Genomic DNA, 21,736 nt, shown 5'->3' on the forward strand with positions numbered 1-21,736 from the left:
ATGTTTTTTTAATATTGACGAAGACACAAGATTATGTGTGGCTGGTTAGCTCAGTTGGTTGAAGCGTGGTACTCATAAAGCCAAGGTCATGGGTTCAATCCCCATGCTGGGCAATGGAATCATGAAGTGTTTCATGAAGTCAACTCTCCAAAATAGCATGAGGCTTTGAATTAAACCACATTTAATATTGATTTTGAAAAACTTTTGCATTTCAATAATTTTGTCACGATCATGTAAGTTTTTCTAACATTGACGAAGACACAAGATTATGTGTGGCTGGTTAGCTCAGTTGGTTGAAGCGTGGTACTCATAAAGCCAAGGTCATGGGTTCGATTCCTACACTGACCATCTGAAATATAAACTTTTAATAAAATCAACTCTTCAAAATAGCAGGAGGCTGTATATTTAACCATTATGCACATTGATTTTGGAAAACAATGGAGTATGAACTCCTTACTCAAATCTTCGTTGTGGTAAAATCATGTAAGTTTTTTAAATCCATGGAAACTCAACATTATGAGCAACATTGTACTTAGGAAAACTTTGTCCAGCTGATGTTAGCTCAGCTGGACAGGTGTGGCGCCCTCTGCCATGAGGCAAGAGAACTGCCTGCCTCACCTCGAATCTGTTCTCTGCCGTTTCTGATCGCTCCTCAGCACACAAAACATATACACACAGTTTGTGGCAAGAAACAATGTACATTATATACATAAGCTAAATTATGGAAGATCAGTTCATACAATAAATGTTTTTTAGCCATTTATTTGGCGGCGTACAGAAAGGAGAAGCATGTCTCATAGAATGGCAGCCAGTGCAGTTAGTGAGAGGTGGATCAATCAGGTGAGGCTCAGAGGGTCGCTGCTGCCTCACCGGCTTCACTTTCGAACATTTGAATGGGAAAATGGGAAAATTCAGCGATTTTGAAGAAAGAATAGTCAGAATTTGTTCATCTAAATAAAAAATAGGTACTTTATAGAACAAACCACAGAGTGAAAATAGCAATATAAATTATTTTATCATTAAAAATGATTTTTCCATCATTTATAATGGAAAAATAAATGATGTGCGGTCTCTGACCACATCATTTTGCAGTGTGGTTGAAATTTTGCCGTGTGGTTGAAAGATTCAAACAATATAGAAGTTTACCACTAGATGGAACCAGAGTAATGTTCAGCAGATATTTTTGCTCAGACACAAATAATGGAAAAAGACAGTTTATTGCAACAGAAAAGTTCAAACTGTAAACAAGTGGGAAGAAAATACTGCTGTACTGAAAACTAGCTGGTCAAAATCAAAATGAAACCTATGCAGCAGCTTATAGCTGTATAAAACCTTATGAATACTGGAGATGTTTGTTGTGTTAAAACCAGAATATAATGCACTGTCAGCGGATTTTCAGCCGGTTTCATTCAGTCATGCTATTTAGAAAATACTGCTGAGTGTATCCTGACATCCACATGTCTTAATATTACCCTTAAAATCACCTTCTTGTGCTGTTTTGGTTACACTTCTCAAACGATAATTCAACAAAACAGGCAAATACAGACAAAGCCGTGGTAATGATAGTGATATTAAAAAAAGAAGAGGTAAACAGATGTTTTTCATGATTTTTGGATGTGTGGGTTGATGTGAAATAACAGAATATAAGGGAAAAAAGAACTTCCTGCAACGTAAAAATCCAGATGTGATGCCTTGGAGCTCCTGTTTCTGTTTCATCAACGTGGGAATGTGGCAGGTTTTGGTCAACGCAGCATCGGTTAGGGGGCGGTTAAGTTGTTGCTCTGGGGCTCCTAGCTGGGAGAGAGCGCAGGGCTGGGCTCAGTGCTGATGTTCACCAAACACTCGCTGGACTTCAGGCTCGCCAAAGACTTGGAGCTTGGTAAGGAGGCCAGTGAGCCGCACAGCCCCAGCATGGAGGGAGTGTTGTCTTCTCCTGCAGAAAACACCAGAAAATCCCAAGTTTGTGAATAGCTTATGCTGCCTACGCAAACCAGCGTACAGTGGGAAGAAGTCACCCTTTGTGCAAATATAAGCATGGGTGGCTACTACTATGAGGCTTTTATACAGCGATCCAAGGCATGCAAATGCAGCAGGGTTTTATTTTACCATTACTACAGATGTGGAGTTTGTCAAAATTGGTTTATTTATTCTATAAATTAATTTCTATCATCAGGAAGTTAGTTTATCATTATTTTTATAACTGTCCTATATTTTGGTTAACACAACAAAAACACAAAATTACTAAGTACTTTTGGTCTAGTACACTTTAAATAAGACAAAACTAACTTACAAGTAAGTTTTTAGTAAGATATATGAGCTTATTTTAAGTGAATAATTCCTAGATATTGATGAAAAGTACTTGTTCCATTGGCTGATTATTTTACTTATGACAAGATATTTTTCTCATGCTATAAGTGAAATAATCTGACAATGGAATAAATACTTTTTCATCAATATTAAGGAATTTATTCACTTAAAATAAGCTCTTAGTCTAACATTTAAAACCTCAACATCCTGGTGATATATCAGATTAGACTGCATAAACAACAAATCTTACCAAGTATTTTTCTAGTGCAAATCCCTTAGTACACTTAAAATAAGATGAAACTAACTTACAAGTAACTTTTCAGCTAAATACTGTTGTTGTTTTAGGTGAATAATTCCATAATATTGATGAAGAAGTACTGGTTTGACGGTCAGATTTTTACAAGGAAAAAAAGTCTTGTAAGTGAAAGAATCTACCAGTGGAACTAGAACTTTTAAATCAATATTAAGGAATTATTGACTAAAAATGAGCTCCTATATCTTGAGTTTGAGCACTGCCCCACAGAATGTTAAACAGAATGCATTGTAAATGTTCAGCATCAGGAGTTTTACCTGCTGAGGTCCAGGCAGCATCTCCGTTCTGCCTCCCATCCGTCTTCTGGGAGTCGGAGTTCAGACTGACCTGAGGAGAAAGTTGATCCAGGCTATGGAAACTCCTCCTTGACGAAAAACACAAAAAAATAAGCTATAATAACGCTGCAAAAGCACAAAATCTTACCAATTACTTTAGTGTAGTTTCTAGTAAATATCTGAAAGAAGACAAAACTAACTCACAAGTAAATTTGCAGCAAGATATAGGAGCTTTTTTGAGTCAATAATTTTTTAGAAAATTGTTGAAATAAGCTCCTATATCTTGCTGAAAAGTTACTTGTGAGTTGGTTTTGTATTATTTCAGGTGTACTAAGATATTTTACTAGAAACTACACTGAAGAGTAAAGAGTTTGTGTTTTTGCTGTGAAGTCACAAATAATTTTAATGAATTCATCCAGAAACGTTTTTTTACAGTGCAAAGAGGTTTTACCTGCGGAACAGCTTGACATCACCTTGGTTGCTTGTGATGGTGGACCACTGGTTGACAAGTGGGATGGCGAGATCTTTAGCCAGATGGGAGGAGTCACAAGGCATGAGGGCGGAGCTGGAGGGAGCAAAAGGTTTTACTGAGAAGTATCCAGCATGACAGATGTAAGGACGGGATGCCAAAAGTGACAAAAATCTAAGAATCCATTGACAGCAGGAAAATGCGACCCAAATCTGCCTCTTTTTTTTTTTTTTTTGGCTCAAATGCAACTTTTTCAGTCCGAATGGCCCAATTCTGATCTTTTCAGCTCCAAAAACAAATCAGATCTGCTCCACTTTTGTATGTGGTGCTAAATCGGATACATATTCGATTGTCATGTCACATTTTTGGTTAATCCATACTTAAATAATGGCTGAAAATAATAGTTATGAGATTATGAAAGAGGTCCTGGTTCTGACTACACATCCAAACAGACTTCTCTATGGAAATTGCAGTCAGTACTTTGGGCTGAAAAACATATCACAATATGAGCTTTTCATAACAGTCAATATCGATAATTATTGATTTGTATTTTTGTTTTAATTTTCTGAACTTCTGCCACACTGTGGGGAGGATCTTTCCTGTTATATTCATAGTTTTCAGTCCCTGTTGCTTTTTATTTTTTAGGCAGATATGAGGCGGAACCTTAAACTGCTGCTGGGCCAGTTACTCAGCAGGCTGTTGCTAGGTAACCAAAGAAGAATTGAGTTGCTAGGTAACCAAAGAGTGAGTGAGTCAGTTGATTCCACCAACATTTCTTAGCTAACAGTTGAGGTTGAGAGGCTAAAGTATTTTAGCTTCCTTCATCTTGTTATGATCTTGTGACGATACTGTCAGCTCTCGTTGGTGGACAAATTTAAAAAATCTATTCATGAATGGCGCAGAAGAAGAACGTTTGTGTGCTTCTTCTGAGAATCGCTTTGGGGAACATGAAAAGTTCATAAAGAAGTCTGACTGCAGCCAGGTTAAATTAGTAGTATGAATGACCAGGCAAAAAAAATAAATCGGAACTGAGCATCAAGAACTGTTGTGTGAACATAGCCGAATAACTGTAGAAGAAATACAGGAAGTAAGCAAATGACAACCCGGCAGTACGCTGCAAAAACACAAGTTCTTACCAAATATTTTTGGACTAGTTTCTAATGCAAATATCTCATCACACTTAAAATAACACTAAAATAACTTATAAGTTCCTTTTGAAGAAGATATAGGAGCATGTTTAAAATCAAACATTCCTAAAATATTGATGAAAAAGTACTATTGGTAGTTCCTTTAGCACATTACTCCACTTATAACAAGAGAAAAATGTATTTTTATAAGTTAAAACAAGCTCCTATGTTTTCCTGGAAAGCTACTAGAAACTAGACCAAAATTACTTGGTAAGATTTTGTGTTTTTGCAGTTTAAGTCGCACACTCTGTTATCTGATTGTGATTCCTCACAGTTGTGCCTGCAGCTCCAACACGATGGCCTCCAGCTCCTTCTTCTCCTGCTGACCCTGCAGTGTCAGCTCCTCCACCTTCGCTCGAAGACGCTTGCTCTCCGTCTCCACGTTCTTCAGCTGCGACTCCCGCAGGCGCACCAGCTCCTCCAGATACCCCTACGCAATGCAAAGCCACAACTACATGAGGGGAAACTGGAGGGAAGAAAGCTTAGCAAAGCAGCCAATTATTATTTCAGTTATCAATTATTCTAATAATTAACTGGATAAAAAAAGGTTTTTTATTTAACCAGGTATACAATATTAAAAATACATAGTTTCTTTTTTAAGTAAGAAAAAACATTTTCTTGCCTAAAATGAAATAGCATAGCATTATTTAAAGGTGTACACTTATTTGTAACCAAAGATATATCTACAGCTAAAAAGTACTTGTAGCGTCAACATATGAAAAGCTCACCTCTGTTGATTGTTTTACCAATAAGCGATTAATAATTGAATAGCAGAAAGTGCTGAATAGGACACTTTTTTCCTTTTTTACAGAATATCAACCAGGTGAAGCTAAAATTATCCCACTAGAGCAGCTCCGTACAGAAGAAAAAATAAAAAATAAAATTCCAATTTTAATATTCAGAGATTAAAATAAGAATTCTGAGAAAAAGTCAGAGTTTTCAGAAAAAAACAAATTGGGAAAAGACTTAAAATTTTGAGGAAAAAAAGTCACAATTTTGAGAAAAAGTCTGAAGTTGAGAAAAAAGTCAGAATTTTAAGAAAAAAAATAATTTTTAGGAAAAAAGTCAGATCTGAGACTGAAGTCTCAATTTTTAGATTAATCTGAGAATTTTGAGAGAAAGTTAGAATTTTGAGGAAAGTCAAAATTTGGGAAAATTTTTTTGTTTACGGCCCTAATCCTCTTCCGTAGATCAAACATATTTACATGTGTGTTAAATTTAAAATGTATATATTTTTTGCCCCGTTTTGGCCTAGTGACTGTTATTCTTTCAACAAATGGCCTTTTTTAAAACAATATCTAACAATTAATCTGTTACTAAATTAGCTGACAGTTACTTCAATAATTGATTAATCATGATTAATTTGATTAATTTGATTAATTTGATTAATTAGATTAATCGTACGAGCCCTGCTCACCTTCTGGGCGTAGACGATCTTAAACCTTTGCTCCATCTTGCGGCACTTGTTGCTCCAGCTTTCCTCGTCGGTCACCAGAGGGATGTAGGGATGCTCGGGAACGCTCTCCTCGCTGTTGCTGCTGTCCACGCTACGGCGGTCCTCCTCATCGCTCAGGTAGTCGTAGCTACATGGCAGGAAAGCAAACTAAAAAGTTAAAACACATCACTGGTGAAGTGAATTGATCAGCTGGCTGAGTCTTACCTCTGTGTGAACTTTAGGTACGGCGTGTAGTCAATCACAGCTGGGGATTTCCCATCCAGAGCTTCTCCTTTCAAGCAAAAACTGCACAAAAGTTGCTCTTTTACAACCAGATTGTCAAAAATAAAAACCAGAGTTGGGTAGTTACATTTACTTGAGTAACCATTTTGAAAAATTTACTATTAGGACTTTTTTCTTACAAAAAAGTTATCGAGTTACTATTACCTGAGCAACTATTATGAAGTATTTATACTGTTACTGGAGTAACCAACAATTCACCAGACAGACACACATCTTCAGTTTTTGTTAAAGCTTCATAAGTTTTATGTTGAAAGAAACTGATTAGGAAAAAAAATTATTTTGCCTGATTTTGTTATTTATAGAAATTATTTAATTTAGGTCTCCGAAAAACCAAACTTTCCACTGTGTGAAGATGCAATTTTTAAATATCAAATGTTTGATGTTTTAATCAGTTACTCGGTACATCAGTAATATTTTTACCAAACACTTTTTTACTGTTACTTGAGTGAAACTTTGCCCTTGTACTTTAGTACTCTACCCACCTCTACTAAAAACCTGATGTTTAGAGAAACCTCACCTGAAGTCGATGGCGCTCAGTCCAATCAGCATCCCAGTCAGGACGGTAGCTTCCTCCCTCAGCATGATGGCTCCATCATCATAGAACCTCCTGTTGGACAAACAAATTAAGAATTAATTTGGTTTTAACTTCAATACATACCAACACATATGCTCATACCACGGTTGAAACCAGATATTTAAATCCACTGAATAAAAAGACATATATACATTTTTTTCTCTCGGTCTGAAGTTAAATCTGACCAAACATTTTTTGTTTTAGCTTGTTTAGAATTACTAACATTATTTCTATTTGCTAAATGCCAGAAAACTTGACAGGAACCTTTTTTTTTTAAGAAGTTCTTTTTTGTATCTTTCTTCAAGTTCAAAAGTTTAAATAGGTTTGTTTAATATCCTGAATAACCTAAAACATCCTCACTGCGGTTTATAAAAATATATTGGGTCTTCTTAACAATGGAAAAATTGGCTTGAATTATAAAACTGATTTGTAATAAATTGTGAAGAAAATAAACAGATCTATGAAAAAAATCTTCACTATTACAGGGATTTATGTTGTTAAGAATAAATGCAAAAGGAAAAAAAACCTTGAGTGGAGTCAACAGATCTGTCTGTATACGATCAAACCAATAAAACGATAACTCATATTTTGCAGCTTTTTCTACTTCCAGCTGTTTTCAAAAACAGGCCACGCACCTAAAAAAACACCCAGATGTTTTATAGAAGTAAATTTATGTTTTTTGGCATCTGGAATATAGACCATTCCAAAAACTGCCGTTACCTAGCAACCCCAGCGAAGCACACTCCCGTTACCTAGCAACCTATTCTGAGTTCCAACAGTTTGGTCAGCTGATTTTCAAGGATTTTTTTATTGTCACACCAGCTTTGCTTGTTTGTGGTACAAAATTCTGACTCAATTCCCAGATTAAGAAATCAAATAAATAAAAATCTATTTATTATATTATGTAAATTTCATGTGACTTTACCACTCTATATGGAGTATAATAGCTGCTAAAAATGACAAGAGTTTTGGTGCCAGAAAACCACTTTCTTCATTCTTGTTGGTTGTGCAGGAGGCTCTACTTCTGCTTTTCAAAGATCTACGTATAGTTGATCAATTGTATAACTGGGCATCTGTGTGCAGTCATTTTCAAACTGTGAGTATAAACATTGAGTTTGGGGGTGTGGCCAGTGGATTTAAAGTGACAAGAGGGTAATTTTTATAGAACTCTGAAATGAACAGAATAACATCTTATTATCTAAGAATGATTTTGTGGGAAAAATGTTTTGTAAAGCCCATAGATCTATAGTACTCAGTTCAAGGAAGCATAAAATGTCGTCTTTACAGTGTTATTCAATTATCACTGCAAAACCACAAAATCTTACCAAGTAATTTTGGTCTAGTTTCTAGTGGAAACATATTATTCCACTTGAAATAAAACCAAACTAACTTACAAAATGAGTTTAAGTGAATTATTATAAATATTGATCTAAAAGTTTGGCAGATTATTTCACTAATAACATGGGAAAAATGTCTTGTTTTCAGGGAAAGTAGTACTTTTTAAAAATCAATATTGAATAATTATTTACTTAAAATAAGCTTGCTTGTAAGTTAGTTTTTTCTTATTTTAAGTGTACAAGAAACTAGACAAAAATACTTGATAAGATTTTGTGTTTTTGCAGTGATAAGTTAAATCAGTCAGAGAGGTGCACAAAACAGAGAGACTGTTTTTTTTGTTTGTTTTTTTGTTTTTTTCTTTCAGTTTTACAATAAAAATTCAGATGGGACCTGGTTGTTCTGGTGTCCCTCAGAGCCGTGGACACATATTCAGACAGACGCTTCTCCATCAGAGCCACTCTGATCCACGCCCGGCCCTGTGGGACGACAGAAGAAGTCAGCGGGAACAGAAGGCCCTCTCTCTGTCAGAACCCCTTCCCGCCTGTGAACACATAAAGTCCTCGCCTTGGCTCGGGACGTGTTGATGTTCTCGATGTTCTCGATGCTGGCAATGCAGTTGTTCTGCACCTTGCTGCACGCCAGCCGGATGTACTCCCAGAAACTGCGCTGTCCATCGGAGCTGAACCAACTCCCTGAACCTGTGCACAGATTGAAACACAGCAGGGGATTATTTCTGCTCAGACTGCGGGATGTCGTCACGGCAACACTGTTTTTTTTTCTTCATACGTTACCTGTTGTGTTACCTTTGAAGCGGTGGCTGAGGATGTGCTCTAAAATAGCAGCAAAGTTAATAAACTCCTCTGATGAATCATCTATAGGCTCTGCTGTGTACTTTTCTAGAAGAGTCTTCACAGAAAATCTGAAAAACAAAGAGACAAACAAAACTGAGTTAGGAAACAGAACAGCAACTCAAAGGGAAAACATTTACATTTTAAGCAACGAGCAAACATTTTTTCTTGAGTTTGTCTAAAATAAGATCCTTAAAGTCTTAAATTAAAATCTGACTTTAATCTCAGAATTTATGGGGTTTTTTTCTCAGAATTTCAATTCTGATCTCAGATTGCTAACTTGTTTTTCAGAATTCAGAATTTTTTTCGAATTCTCATTTTAATCAGACATTTTTGAGAATTCAAATATTATTTACAGACTTCTAATAATTTCTGGAATTCTGACATTTTTTCCCTCGCAATGCTGATCTTAATATCAGAATTCTACCTTTTTTCAGAATTTTGACTTTTCTCAGAATTCTGAAAAAAATTCAAAATTCCAAAGAATTCTCATCTTAATATCAGAATTCTAACTTTTTTTCAAAATTCTGAAATTTTCTTTCTTAAATTTGTCTAAAATTAAGACCCTTAATGTCTTGAATTAAAATCAAATTTTAATCTCAGAATTCTGACTTTTTTATTTTTTTATTTCAGTGACCCTAATCTTCCGTATTAATGTGTTAATCACAGGTCTACAATTTTGTTGCGGCACCACTATTAAATGGGTTTAATGTTGTTGTTTTTTTCCCTCTCGGGACTTTCTGTCTCGACGCGGTCAAGGCTACCGTTAACCAGCTGCTACTTTACCATTGCTGGTTTAGCTATCTATCTTTTTTGCATCTATTACAGGTTAAAGCTGAAGTATGGGACTTTATAAATAATGTTTCTTTTACATATTTGTTAAAATTCCCCATGACTGTTATGAGTCAGATAATCTGCGACAAGATCGGCCTCGTCCACGTCCTCCCAGTACTACTATTACTGTCTGAAGAAATACACCGCTTCCAGTCAAAAACAACCAATCAGAGTCAGGAGGAGGGCTTTAACTTTGTCATTCAATCTATGTACTCGCTGCTACATGTGCTAATGGCGGAGAAATAACTTACTGTTACAGGAAAGCAGTTAATCCGGCATTATTGGTGGCTATGCTAACTAGCCTTAGCATTTCTAGCAGGCTAGCCGTCTGCAAGAAGCTGCAGCATAGCAGAAAGGAAGGGAGAGAGAATAGCATGATTGACAGCACTAAGACCCGCCTCCTGGGTCTTACTGGTTGCTTCTAGTTAATACAGGGAGAACATGTAAAAAACGTTTTATAAACGTTAGATACTCCAATTTTAAGGGTTTTGTGCTGCACGCCCCATGCAGCTGAGCACTATACTGTACTGAAGCAGACAAACGTAGTACTGTATTTAAACAACAGCAGGGAGGAGGGCTTTTCTCTTTCTTTCTTTCTTTCTTTTTTGGGAACCACGCCATCTTCTCATACTGAGGTCACCCCAATTGTCCTGTGTGCTTGCACAAAGCGCCCCCTTCAATGCTCCGGCTTTGTTATCATGAAAACAACACAATTATCCCCCTGTCTGCTCGGTTCTGCCGCGCTTCCAGGTCCCTTTGGGTCTTGTCTCTCTGAGGGACCGGCCTGCATCAAAGCATGATCAAATAATTCCCTCCCCCTCATCTTTACATGGTGGTGTGATCTATTTAGGGCAGCTGCAGCGGCTTCGGTGTGGCTTTTTGACTTGACATGCTTGCCCTTCTGCACCGCAGAGGGTCTGCTATGCGGCGTGCGCGATAGCTGGCATCCAGGCTGCCTCCGCTTCAATGGGCAACACGAGCATTACAGAGGGCAAGACTGCCCTGGCAGTGGGAAATACCTCCATAGCCAGGGGAAAGACTACTGTGTCCTTAGGCAAGTCCTCCATCTTTAGGGGAGTGACCACCACCTCCATGGGAGATTCCACCATCCAAAGGCAAAAGACGACCGTGGCTCTGGGACGGGCCAGCTTCAGCCGGGGAACCACCACCACCTCCTTCCGCAAGGCGCTGACGTCCAAGCGCAGGAACACCTAGATGGAGAGGGACCCCGAGCCCAGGGCGAAGACACCCACAGCGGCCAAGCAGTCCAAAAAAGACTCTAACAACGAGTGGAAAACTACATTCTCGTCAAGCAAGACCTCCTTCACCAAAGGCAGGGTTTCGTTCCTGAGGACAAGGTTGTTCATCTCCTGGGGGAAATCCTCGTTTTCTTGGAGCAAAACCGTAGTAACTTTGGGCAGCAACAGCATAACGGTGGCTAAAACCTCGGTGACACGGGGGGAGACCACGAGCTCTCTCATGACTCTGACCTTTACCTACGGGACCAAATCTGTGTCTGTTGTCAAGACGACCCTCATCAGGGGCAAGGAAAGGCACAGCAACATCTACTGGGATTTTCACACGTGAATCCAGCACACAAATAAAAGCTCGTGGATGTGTCTGTGTGGTCAGTGTTAGAAGGTCAGTAGTCACAACCAGCTGCTATGTTTGGGATTTTAACTCGTCTTTAAATCAGAAAAAAGGGGGGAAGTCCCGTGTTAAAGAGCGTGCAGAGGATGTTATGCAAATGCAACAGTGATGCGATGAGGCTTTATGGTGTGTTGAGCTCAGCAGGGAGGGGAAGCTTGAACAGATGTGATGTGATGTATATGTGGCGACACAAGAACAATTCCCCCGTTCTGTGCAGCCGGGACCAGTAGGAGTCCAGTGGGTCTTTGATGCATTCCCATGGTTCGGCTGCAAGCTGTATTCACAACAAAACTGTAAAAGTGTATTAATGTCATAGTGCATATAAAGATAATACCTCTACACTCTGCTTCGCCTGCTTGTTCCTGATTGTTTTGTGTGTAGTTATTAAACAATGGGATAGTTTTGGACTTTTCATTATAGCTTATTTCGTTGTGATTTTTTTGTTTGTCTAACTCGGTTAGTTTTAAGAGTGGGCAATAGTTAAATATTGCTTAGTTTCAGTTTAGTTCTTACCAGTCATAGCAATAATTTTAGTTTTTTTATACTTTGGTTCATTTCTAGGTGGCGAATTCAAAAAGCAATTATGTTTACAATGAATCCGCAACAGAAAACACCATCTTCAAAACATTTATTCAATTATTGCTGGACAACTAATCAACACCGTAAGCCGACGTAAACTGCTTGTGTGGGGGAAAAAATAAATACATTTCTCATCAGTTTGGACAGCTAATAAATAGATTCAAAAGCAAAAGTATTTTAATTCTTGACTTCAGTAGTTTTATTTGGTGTTATGATAAAGTTGAAGTTAGTTGTAGTTTCTCCCCTTTAATTGCAGTTTTTATTTATTTCAGTTAACAAAAATGTTTTCTCAGTTTCAGTTTTTGTTATTTTGTTTGTTTTAGTTAACTATAATAACTTTCAGAGACACGCAATCAAAACCTCAGATTGTACAACGGCGGATTAGAGCCACATAAATTTCCGCCAAAAAACTGAAATTTTGAGATTAATCTCAGAAATTTTCTTTAAAAATCAAAACAATTTTGGACTTTGAAAAGTCGACAATTTTCTAGAAAGAATAAGTTAGACATTTTGAAATTTCCAAGTCTTTTTCTAGAAAATTTCAGTTTTTCCAGGTAAATTTTTAACTTTTTATTTTTGCCTAAGACGTCGTTTTATTATTTCAAATTTTCCTTTTTGAAAAGCTAGAAATCTGCCATGAAAAAAATCTGAGATTTTCTGGAAACTTTACTCTTCAAACTCAGAAATGTCCACATTGTTTTCAGAAATTTTCTGAGATTTTTCTAGAAAATCTTCAGCTTTACAACTGAACTGTTCTTGTTTCATCTAGAAAATTCTGAGTTTTTAATTTCAAAATTTCTTAATTTTTTTAGCAAATCTTCAACTCTTCACATTCATAAATTTACTTGTTTTTCTAGAAAACCCTGAGATTGATCTCAAACTTTCTGAGATTTTTCAAGCAAATTTTAGTTTTTAGACTAACAAATTTAATTGTTTTTTTTTCCATACAAAATTTCTTAAATTTTTCTCCAAATTCTTAGTTTTTTCTAGCTAATTTGTGACTTTTCAAACTGAGACATTTCCTTGTTTTTTTCTGGAAGACCTCTGAGATTTTTTAAACAGAGATTTGCTCCCTTTTTTTCTATTTACCCCATTAATTACAGTTTTTATTCATTTCAATTAACTGAAATGATTTCTGAATTTCAGTTTTGGCCATTTCGATCGCTTTCGTTGACTATAATAACAAGCTAGGCCATCAAAGCCTCAGATCCAGATCTATGGGGAAAGATAAACACATCCAATCTTCATTCTGCAACAAAAACAGCAGCTGATTTGACATATGGCGCTTACAGCTGTGCACAGAAGGGACGTCTTACAATCAGAAGCTGTAGGGGAACAATGGCGGAGAAGAAAGTGATGTCACCGCGGACTGTCCTGTTTTCAACAATGTCTCCTTCAACCGTCCGGTGTCGTCGTGTCCGAGGGACAATCGCCCCACTGTCCGAGTCCCCCCCGGATAGGCTGCGTCCACCTACGGCTGCCTCTGTCCATTCACGGGACGCATGGGTGGTATGCGGCCTTCCAAAGCCCACGTAGACCAGCTCAACGGAGGCTTTATGCCACACGGGGGTCGCGCCGTCCATGCTTAGCATTCTGGTCATGTTACAACCAACTCCGAGACGAGCTGCATGACTGTGTCATGCTTGGTGTGGAGTGAGTCCCGAACCCCAACGTCGAGTCCGGGTCAGGAAGGCAATGGGGAACACCAGTTTCACGGAGGGGAAGACGGCCTTGACGCTGGGCAACACCACCATCAAGAGGGGGAAGACCAAGCTGGCCATGGGGAGCTCCTCCATCTCTCGAGGAAGGAGCACGACATCTCTGGGTTCGTCCACCATCACCAGTGGGAAGACCAAGATCTCACTGGGCAGCGCCTCGTTCAGCAGGGGAACCACCACCACGTCTTTTCGGAAAGCCTTCTTCCCAAAACGCAAGACAAAGACGATCTAGAGGACGCGGAGCCAAGGGCGGGGAGGCGGGAAGCCGCGACCAAACGGCATCAAGGCAGGGAACATTTGGATACGACGACGCTGTCCATGAAAACTGGATTAAATTTGGTTTGGGGGTTTTGACTTTGTTCTGGAATTATCAAGAAAACAGGTCAGTTGAGTTTAAATCATGTCCAATGGCTCTATGGATTTAAAGTAGTCCGACTTTTGTCATTTTCCATTTGGTAGAAATATCTGTTATTGGCAGAGTTGGGTTACATTTACCTTAGTAACTTTTGTTGAAAAATGTACTTTTAGGAGTATCTTTACTACACCGTACTTTGAGTAATTTTATTATGAAGTATTTCTACTCTTGAGTAAAATTTCTGGATTTTCTACCCACTGAATGAAAAACAAACATGTTTAAACCAGAAATTCACCAGAGACAGACACACACCTGCAGTTTTTGCTGAAGTTTTTTCTTGAAAGAAACTGACTTGGAAAAATCTATTTTGCCTGATTTTGTTATTTTTGTTACTTATATGAATTATGGTAATTTTGGTCCTTAAAATACCAAAGTTTCTACGCAACTTTATATTTTGGTTTGTCTGATTATGTAATTTATAAATATTAAATGATCGATAATTTGATCAGATACTTGATACTTGAGTCGACTTTTTACCAAATACTTTTTTACTCCTACTTGAGTAATTTCTTGAATGCCTTTTCTTTACTTTTATTTGAGTAAAATATGTCGAAGTAGTCTGGTTATTGGCATCTACTTCTTTTATGCTCCTTATATGAATAGGAATTGGGTTACTTTCTTTCAAAACGTTTGCAAATATTTAGCCAAGTTCAATAAATTTATAAAAAGCTGATTTTGGTGCATCAAAATGACCAAAAACCTCTGAATAAACCCCGCTCCACTTATTTTAAAAGCTTGGCTGTAATCAGCTTCTTCTTTTTTGTTTCCAACAGATGATTTAGGAAAAAGAAAATCCCTGTTTTTGTAAAATAAAAAAAAAAAAAAAAAAAATACAAATAAAAATATGATTATTTTGTGTCATGCTTGACATTTTCCATTGTTGAGAAGAAAATTATGTTGCTAATAACTACAAATAAAGTTTCCATGCAGTTGAGGACCACAAAAAAAACAGCAAAATAGTCACAAATGGCCCGCGAGCCACAATTTGGACACCTCTGTGTAGTAGAACGTCTCCTCTGCTTTTTGCAGGAGTATTTCTGCAAAACTGATCCATATTTGTTAGTCGTCACACTTGCACTTCTAAAAATAATCCTCAAAAACACAAAATCCTACTAAATATTTTTGGTTTAGTTTATAGTACAAAGACAAAACTAACTTATAAGCAACTTCTGAGCAAAATAAACGAGTTTAAGTAAATAATTCCTTCATATTGATTTTAAAAAGTGCTAGCTCTACTGGAAGAGGTTTTTTTGATAATAAAATATCTTTCCATGTCAAGTGAAATAATTTAGAACTAGACAAAAATATTTGGTAAGATTTTGTGTTTTTGCAGAGAATCAGACCAAAACAAACAACCTATGTTGTCAAAGTTTATAACCTCATTTACACCCTACGTATGTGTATTTTTATTAATCAGAAAACTACAAAACAGCTCTTCCTGTCCTGATGATTTTGTGATTTTGCAGCAGATAGTTGTACTAACTCACTTGGATCTGAAGGACGCCTTAAAAATGCAAATGGTTTGAGTGGAGCAGCAACATGCTCTTGGTACGATTTGACACTGAAAAACAACGACGCTGCTTTCTGACAGCCGTCTTTGTGCCCCCTCTCGCTCCGCCCTGGACCTCTTCCAGCCCCCACTCTGCACCCACTGAAAGCCGCTCTTGTTCTCCCTTTCTCACCTTTCCACTGTACTTACAGGAATTAGTTTGAGCCACAAAGACGCCAAAAACTGCTTTTATCCTGCAAAAACACAGAATATCACCAAGTACTTGGCTTTAGTTTCCTGTGCAAACATTTTAGTACATTTGAAATAAGACAAAATTAACTTACATTTACTTGAGTAACTTTTCTGAAAAATGTACTTTTAAGAGTATTTTTACTATGCTGTACTTTGAGTAATTTTATTATGAAGTATTTCTACTCTTACTTGAGTAAAATCTCTGGATTTTCTACCCACTGAATGAAAAACAAATATGTTTTAACCCAGAATTCATCAGACACATGCCTGCAGGAAAGAAAACTGATTTGGAAAAATTTATTTGGCCCAATTTTGTTATTTTTTTATTACATTAATTAACTCTATTTTCGCCTTTAAAAACCAAAATTTCCTCTTAACTTTAAATTTTCATCTGATTATGTACTATTTAAATATTAAATGATAATTTGATCAGTTACTCAGTACTTAAGTAACTTTTCACCTTCTCTGTTTACAAGTAACTTTTTCACAAGATATAAAATCTTGTTTTAGTCAATAACTCCTTAATAATGATGGAAAATTACTGGCAGATTATTTCACTTATAACAAGATGTTTTTCCATGTTATAAGTGAAAGAATCTGCCAGTGGAACTTGAACTTTTTCATAAATATTAAGGACTTATTGATTGAAATCAAGCCGATGTGACTTTACGTTGAAAGGGAAACAGTGGAAAAGGAAAATCAAACATTTTTTGCAAATAAAAACTCAAAAAATGTGGAGTGCTTTTGTGATCCACTCCTAAATCAAATGAATTCACCTTAATTTTCCCCCTTAAAATAAGTTAAAGTTTCACCTGAAATACATTTTTCATCAATATTAAATCAAGCTCCTGTATCCTGCTGTTTTATTTTAAGTGTAGTAAAATATTTTCAGTAGAAACAAGACAAAAATATTTGGTAAGGTTTTGTGTTTTTGCAGTGTAACCTTTTGCTTTGCTTCGCCGCTGACCTGTTTTTCTTTTCCTCACGTCTTTCTTCTTCTCTCCTGTCTTGTTTTCTTTCTCTCCCTTCAGTCCTGGCCTAAGCAGCAGGATCAGATGACACTGCAGGCGAACTCATCGCAAAGGAAACTCCCTTTTCCTGCACTGCTGGACTGGCACAAAAAGTCAAGTTTTGCTCTCTTGTAGCCAAAAGCAAAAAACAAAAAACCAAAGCAGGTTCTGTTTCTCCTGATTTCCCTCTGAAGAAGAGTCAAAGCAAAGTGTTTCATGGTGGGCGGAGGTGCAGACGGATCGGGGCGTCAGATGGGCAGCGACAACGTTTTGATTGGGAGATAATAATAAATCAGGGAAATAAATGTGAGAGCAAGCTGATCAGTTCATGATTGATCCCCAAACCTACTGAACCTCTGCTGTAATAGCTAACAAATTATGATGAATGCAAAAGAAAAGTTGCATAGATAAATACATTGACGGCGAAATAATGCACAAAACGATGCAGAGCAAGCATGCCCAGCATGCATAAACGTGGATATTTTCTGTGTTTGCAGCAGCCGCGTCGTTCCCGTCAGCTTCCTTCATTTCTTTCTTTCTCACTTATCTCATTTATTCCTTCCCAGGTTCTCCGTGTCCACAGCAACAGCAGAACTCGTCCTGCAGCCCTCCCACCAACACGGACGTCTTAGCCAGACCAGAAAGCAACAAATCATTTCGTTTTTTCCATTTATTACTGCTGCTTGAACAGCATTTAGTGAAATTCGGCTCAGATTTTCACTCTGCAGGAAGTCTCAGCTGTGTTAAAGTAGGAAACCTGTTGCTACTGGCAACTGGACACCATGTTTACCCTCCTGTTTCAAAAACTCTCCATTTTAAAAAGAATCTCATCATTATTCGTGGTTTCCATCTTGATTATTTCACCCGCCTCGTACGGAAACTGTTCCCTGACATGATGCAAATGTTTGCTCAAGTTTCCAGCGCCCCGTTCTCTACATGCAGGTGTCCTCCTCTGTAAATGTGTCTCTAATTAAAGCAGACTCGGCTTTATGAAACACTGAGCTGAGATCAGTTCTGCAGGACAAGAAACCCTAAAAAAAAAAAGAACTTTTTCTTCCCAAAGCAGAACTGAAACCATGTTTTTGTTCCCCCTCACAACAAAACATATTAAGAATGGAAAGGGTTAATCTGTGTCTTTGCTGACTGTACGTTAAAATAGACTTTTTACATTTATACACACATATGAGGATATAAGAAAAGCTTGGCACGCTGCACTAATGAGAAGCACTAACGTCATTTAGCTCATGCACTGCAAAAAGAAAAAATCATACCAAGTATTTGTTGTCTAGTTTCTAGTGAAAATGTCTTGCTACTAAAACTAACTTAGAAGTAACTTTTAGCAAGAAATAGGAGCTTTTTTAAAAGTAAATAATTAGTTATTCCACTTTTTACATGGGAAAATGTCTTCTTATAAGTGAAATATTCTTTTATTTACTTAAAACAAGCTCTTACGTCTTGCTAAAAAATTACTTGTAAGTTAGTTTGTTTTATTTCAAGTGTACCACGACATTTGTGATATAAACTAAGCCAAAATACTTGGTAATATTTAGTGTTTTTGCAGCCAGGTATCTGTGTCTGGATAATTTATAAGAAGAACGTCACGCCCGGCCAAAAGGTCGGCTGCAGATTCAGCTTCCACATCGCGTAACAACTCCTATCAGCTCAGAGTGGAACGAAAAGAAAATGTGACGAAGGAGAAGATCAGACAGACGCACCTGGAGGAAAACATCTCCTTTAAAAGAAGTTTATCACTAAAAGAAATGAGGAAAATGCGGAATTTGGAGTGAGCAATACTGACAGAAAGCATTTTGAGTATTATTTCTATCTCGTCTTGTTTGTCTTTAAATGCTTACATGATTAAAAGTGTCTGAGCACGGTCGGAGCAAACTGAAAACAAGCGTGTTCGTAGTTCCTCACTAATGTTCGTGTTGAAAGTCCGATGTGAAACCGTTTTGTTTTCTTTGCAGCCATACTCTGCTTTGTGTTGTGTGTTGTGGCTCCATGTATCTCACTTTAATGCAAAAAAGGTCCATAAAAAGAATAAAAAATGCTTGAATGTGTGTCTACCTGAGAGTATTTTTTTCTTAGCTTCCGTTTTATGATGTGGAAGATGGAGTTAAAAATGTGCTGCTTTGCTTTCACATCTAAAAATTATTTAGTTGTGAAGTAATTACACTTAAAGAATTACAATTTTGAATTTCTAATATTTTAAAAACATTTTAAGTTGCAGACTGCGAAAGGTGCAAAAGAGTATTTTTGTCTATTTTTCTGGTGCAAATATCTTTGTACACTTGAAATAAGACAAAGTGAACTTACAAGTAACTTTTCTGCAGGATATAGAAGCTGGTTATAAGACAACAATTCCTTAATATTGATTTTAAAAAGTTCTAGTTCCACTGGCAGATTATTTCACTAAAAACAAGATGTTCTTTCCATGTTATAAGTGCAATAATGTGCCAGTGGAACTAGAACTTTTTAAAATCCATATGAAAGAATTGTTGTCTTAAAACAAGCTTCTATGTCCTGTTGAAAAGTTACTTCTAAGTTCATTTTGTCTTATTTCAAATGTACTAAAATGCTTGCACTAAAAGCTGGTCCACAAATACTTGGTAAGATTTTGATTTTGCAGAGTATGAGCTACTTTTTGTTGGTATGTCACAAAAAATCCAAAATCAAATTAAATACATAAAATTAATCAATGTGTAGCAAAAGGAGTTGCATAACAGCTTAAAAGGGCCAACAGGAAGAAGGAGTAAATTTCTCAAAAACCTAAAAAATTTTGAGATTAATCTCAGAAAACTTGTAGAAAAAGCAATTAAGTTTCTGAGCTTTGAAAGTTAGAAATTTGCTTAAAAAAATTCTAGAAAAAAACATGGAAAATTCCTTAGTTTGGGAATTTGCTGGGAAAAAATCAAAATTTTTTAGATTAATTTCAGAAAATTTTAGAAATGTTTTTTATTATTATTTTTAGTTTGAAAATATTTCTAGAGAACAATGTGGAAATTTCTGATTTGAAAAGTAAAAAAGTTTACTAGAAAGAAATAAAAAAATTCTGAGATTTCAGAAATTTGCTAGAAATTTTTTTTAAAGAGTTTGAATAGTTTTAACAGTCATCAAATTATCTGAGTTTTTCTCCAAAAAAATCAGATTTTTTTTTTTCTGGCAATTTTTTGACTCTTGACTCTTAAGACTCAGAAATTTCCAGATTTTTCTAGAAAATGTCTAAAGTTAATCTCAAAATTTTACCTTTCTAAATTGTAAATTTTTGACAAGTTTGATGCTCAGAAATTTGTTTCTTCTAGAAATTTTTGGGGATTGATCTCAAAGTTTCACAAATTTTTTCAATTATTTAAACTTTTGGAGCTCAGAAATGTTCTTGTTTTAATTTTTTAAAAATACAAAAAAAATCAGATATTAATCTTAACATTTCTGAGTTTTTTTTGGGGGGGGGGGGGGGGGGTTGACAAAAATTTACTCCTTTGTTTGTGAGTTGTGCAATCAGAGCGCTCCTGACTGAACCATTTCCAGTCCTCTCTGGTCACTGGAAGTCAGCGGCCCCCAGGCGCCTTGCAGACACTGCCTGCTCCCACCGGCTGGATGAACCCGGATGAAGGGCCTCTCATAGGGAGGAGTCGTTGCAAAGCTCCCGATGCCCTTGTTCTGCTCGGCTGACAGTGAAGGGCTTTTAATGACATCACTGGTCATTTTGAACAGGTGGACAACTAAAAATAGATCTCACTATGTCAACAACAGAAAATAGAAAACTTAAATCCACATAAGTGAAGTCTTGACATATAAAAGAATTACAATATTTTATGTTCTCCTCATAACGGCAGTTTGTGAAGGTGAAAATGAACCTGCCTCCTATTAAAAATAACTACTATTCTGAAGGTTATAATTATTTACTGTTTTTCTTTTACCAACTATGTTTAGTGGTTATTAAGTGACCGTCACGCAGCAGAAGTGCTAATAAATAAACAGGTCGACCAGGTCGTGATGTCTACCTGCAGACCGTGATGAGGTTCTTCCGCTCCACCGTGACGTTCCGAGCAGACGCCTTCTTCGATGTCAGACCCATAGCCATTGCTGTCTGAACGCAGCCGGACTCCATCCAGCGGCGGACCCGACCCGGGGCCTCTTCGGGATCCACACCCAGGCCAGGACCTCTGCTGCTGATGCGGCTCTACGGAGAGGAACTAACGGAAAGCTAGAACGGGTGATGTAAATGACTTCCGGTTAGTTCCTTCAAAATAAAACAAACTTCCGCATTGCGATGCTATCATACAGCGAGAACCAGACTGATTGATTAATAGTTCCGAGCAGCGAAGCGATGCGAAAGCCTACTGTAATCGCCCCGTTTCTTCTTATTATGCTTCCGCCAAATGAATTGGCTTTTTGGGGGCTTTATCATATTCAAAAATTCACCAAACGTGGTGGAAGCGTCAAGTCTGCGTGAAAATTAAATATTTTAAAAGTCCTTGCAAAAATCGCACAAGAAACGGCTCTTGAGCGATACTCTGTTATGAGTATTTTTACTACACTGTATTTTTTACTTGAGTAATTTTATTGTGAAGTACCTAACTTGAAGAAAATTTCTGGTTTTCTACTAAATGGAAAACAAAAATGTTTTAACCCAAAATTCAGAAGACACGGACAGTTTTATAAGTTTTATATTAAAAGAAACTGATTTTAAAGTTGTTGTTTTTTTTGTTTGTTTTTTTACTTTTATAAAATATTGCC

General features: G+C 37.0%; 2 protein-coding genes across 4 annotated transcripts; one reads left to right on the forward strand and one right to left on the reverse strand.

The window, feature by feature from the left end:
• Positions 1-747: 747 nt before the first annotated feature.
• On the reverse strand, positions 748-21,194 carry LOC122821884 (RUN domain-containing protein 3A-like). Of its 3 annotated transcripts, none has more exons than XM_044100180.1 (11): positions 21,001-21,194; positions 8,993-9,120; positions 8,766-8,899; positions 8,592-8,677; positions 6,807-6,896; positions 6,212-6,292; positions 5,969-6,134; positions 4,824-4,981; positions 3,347-3,460; positions 2,878-2,984; positions 748-1,933 (listed from the first exon to the last, which is right to left on the reverse strand). In XM_044100180.1, exons 1-11 carry the CDS (start codon positions 21,105-21,107, stop codon positions 1,791-1,793), a joined length of 1,314 nt encoding a protein of 437 aa, XP_043956115.1. In that variant the 5' UTR covers positions 21,108-21,194; the 3' UTR covers positions 748-1,790. The 3 variants fall into 3 exon arrangements, with proteins under 3 accessions (XP_043956115.1, XP_043956116.1, XP_043956117.1); XM_044100181.1 differs by having other exon boundaries at positions 754-1,933; positions 2,878-2,981; positions 21,001-21,188; XM_044100182.1 differs by having other exon boundaries at positions 761-1,933; positions 9,005-9,120; positions 21,001-21,190.
• On the forward strand, positions 10,499-11,872 carry zwi (zwilling). The gene has a single exon (XM_044100183.1). The coding sequence runs from the start codon at positions 10,850-10,852 to the stop codon at positions 11,096-11,098; it is 249 nt and encodes an 82-aa protein (XP_043956118.1). The 5' UTR covers positions 10,499-10,849; the 3' UTR covers positions 11,099-11,872.
• Positions 21,195-21,736: the final 542 nt, after the last annotated feature.

This window comes from Gambusia affinis, linkage group LG19 (assembly GCF_019740435.1).
Source record: "Gambusia affinis linkage group LG19, SWU_Gaff_1.0, whole genome shotgun sequence".
In the NCBI taxonomy this organism is placed as follows: domain Eukaryota; kingdom Metazoa; phylum Chordata; class Actinopteri; order Cyprinodontiformes; family Poeciliidae; genus Gambusia; species Gambusia affinis.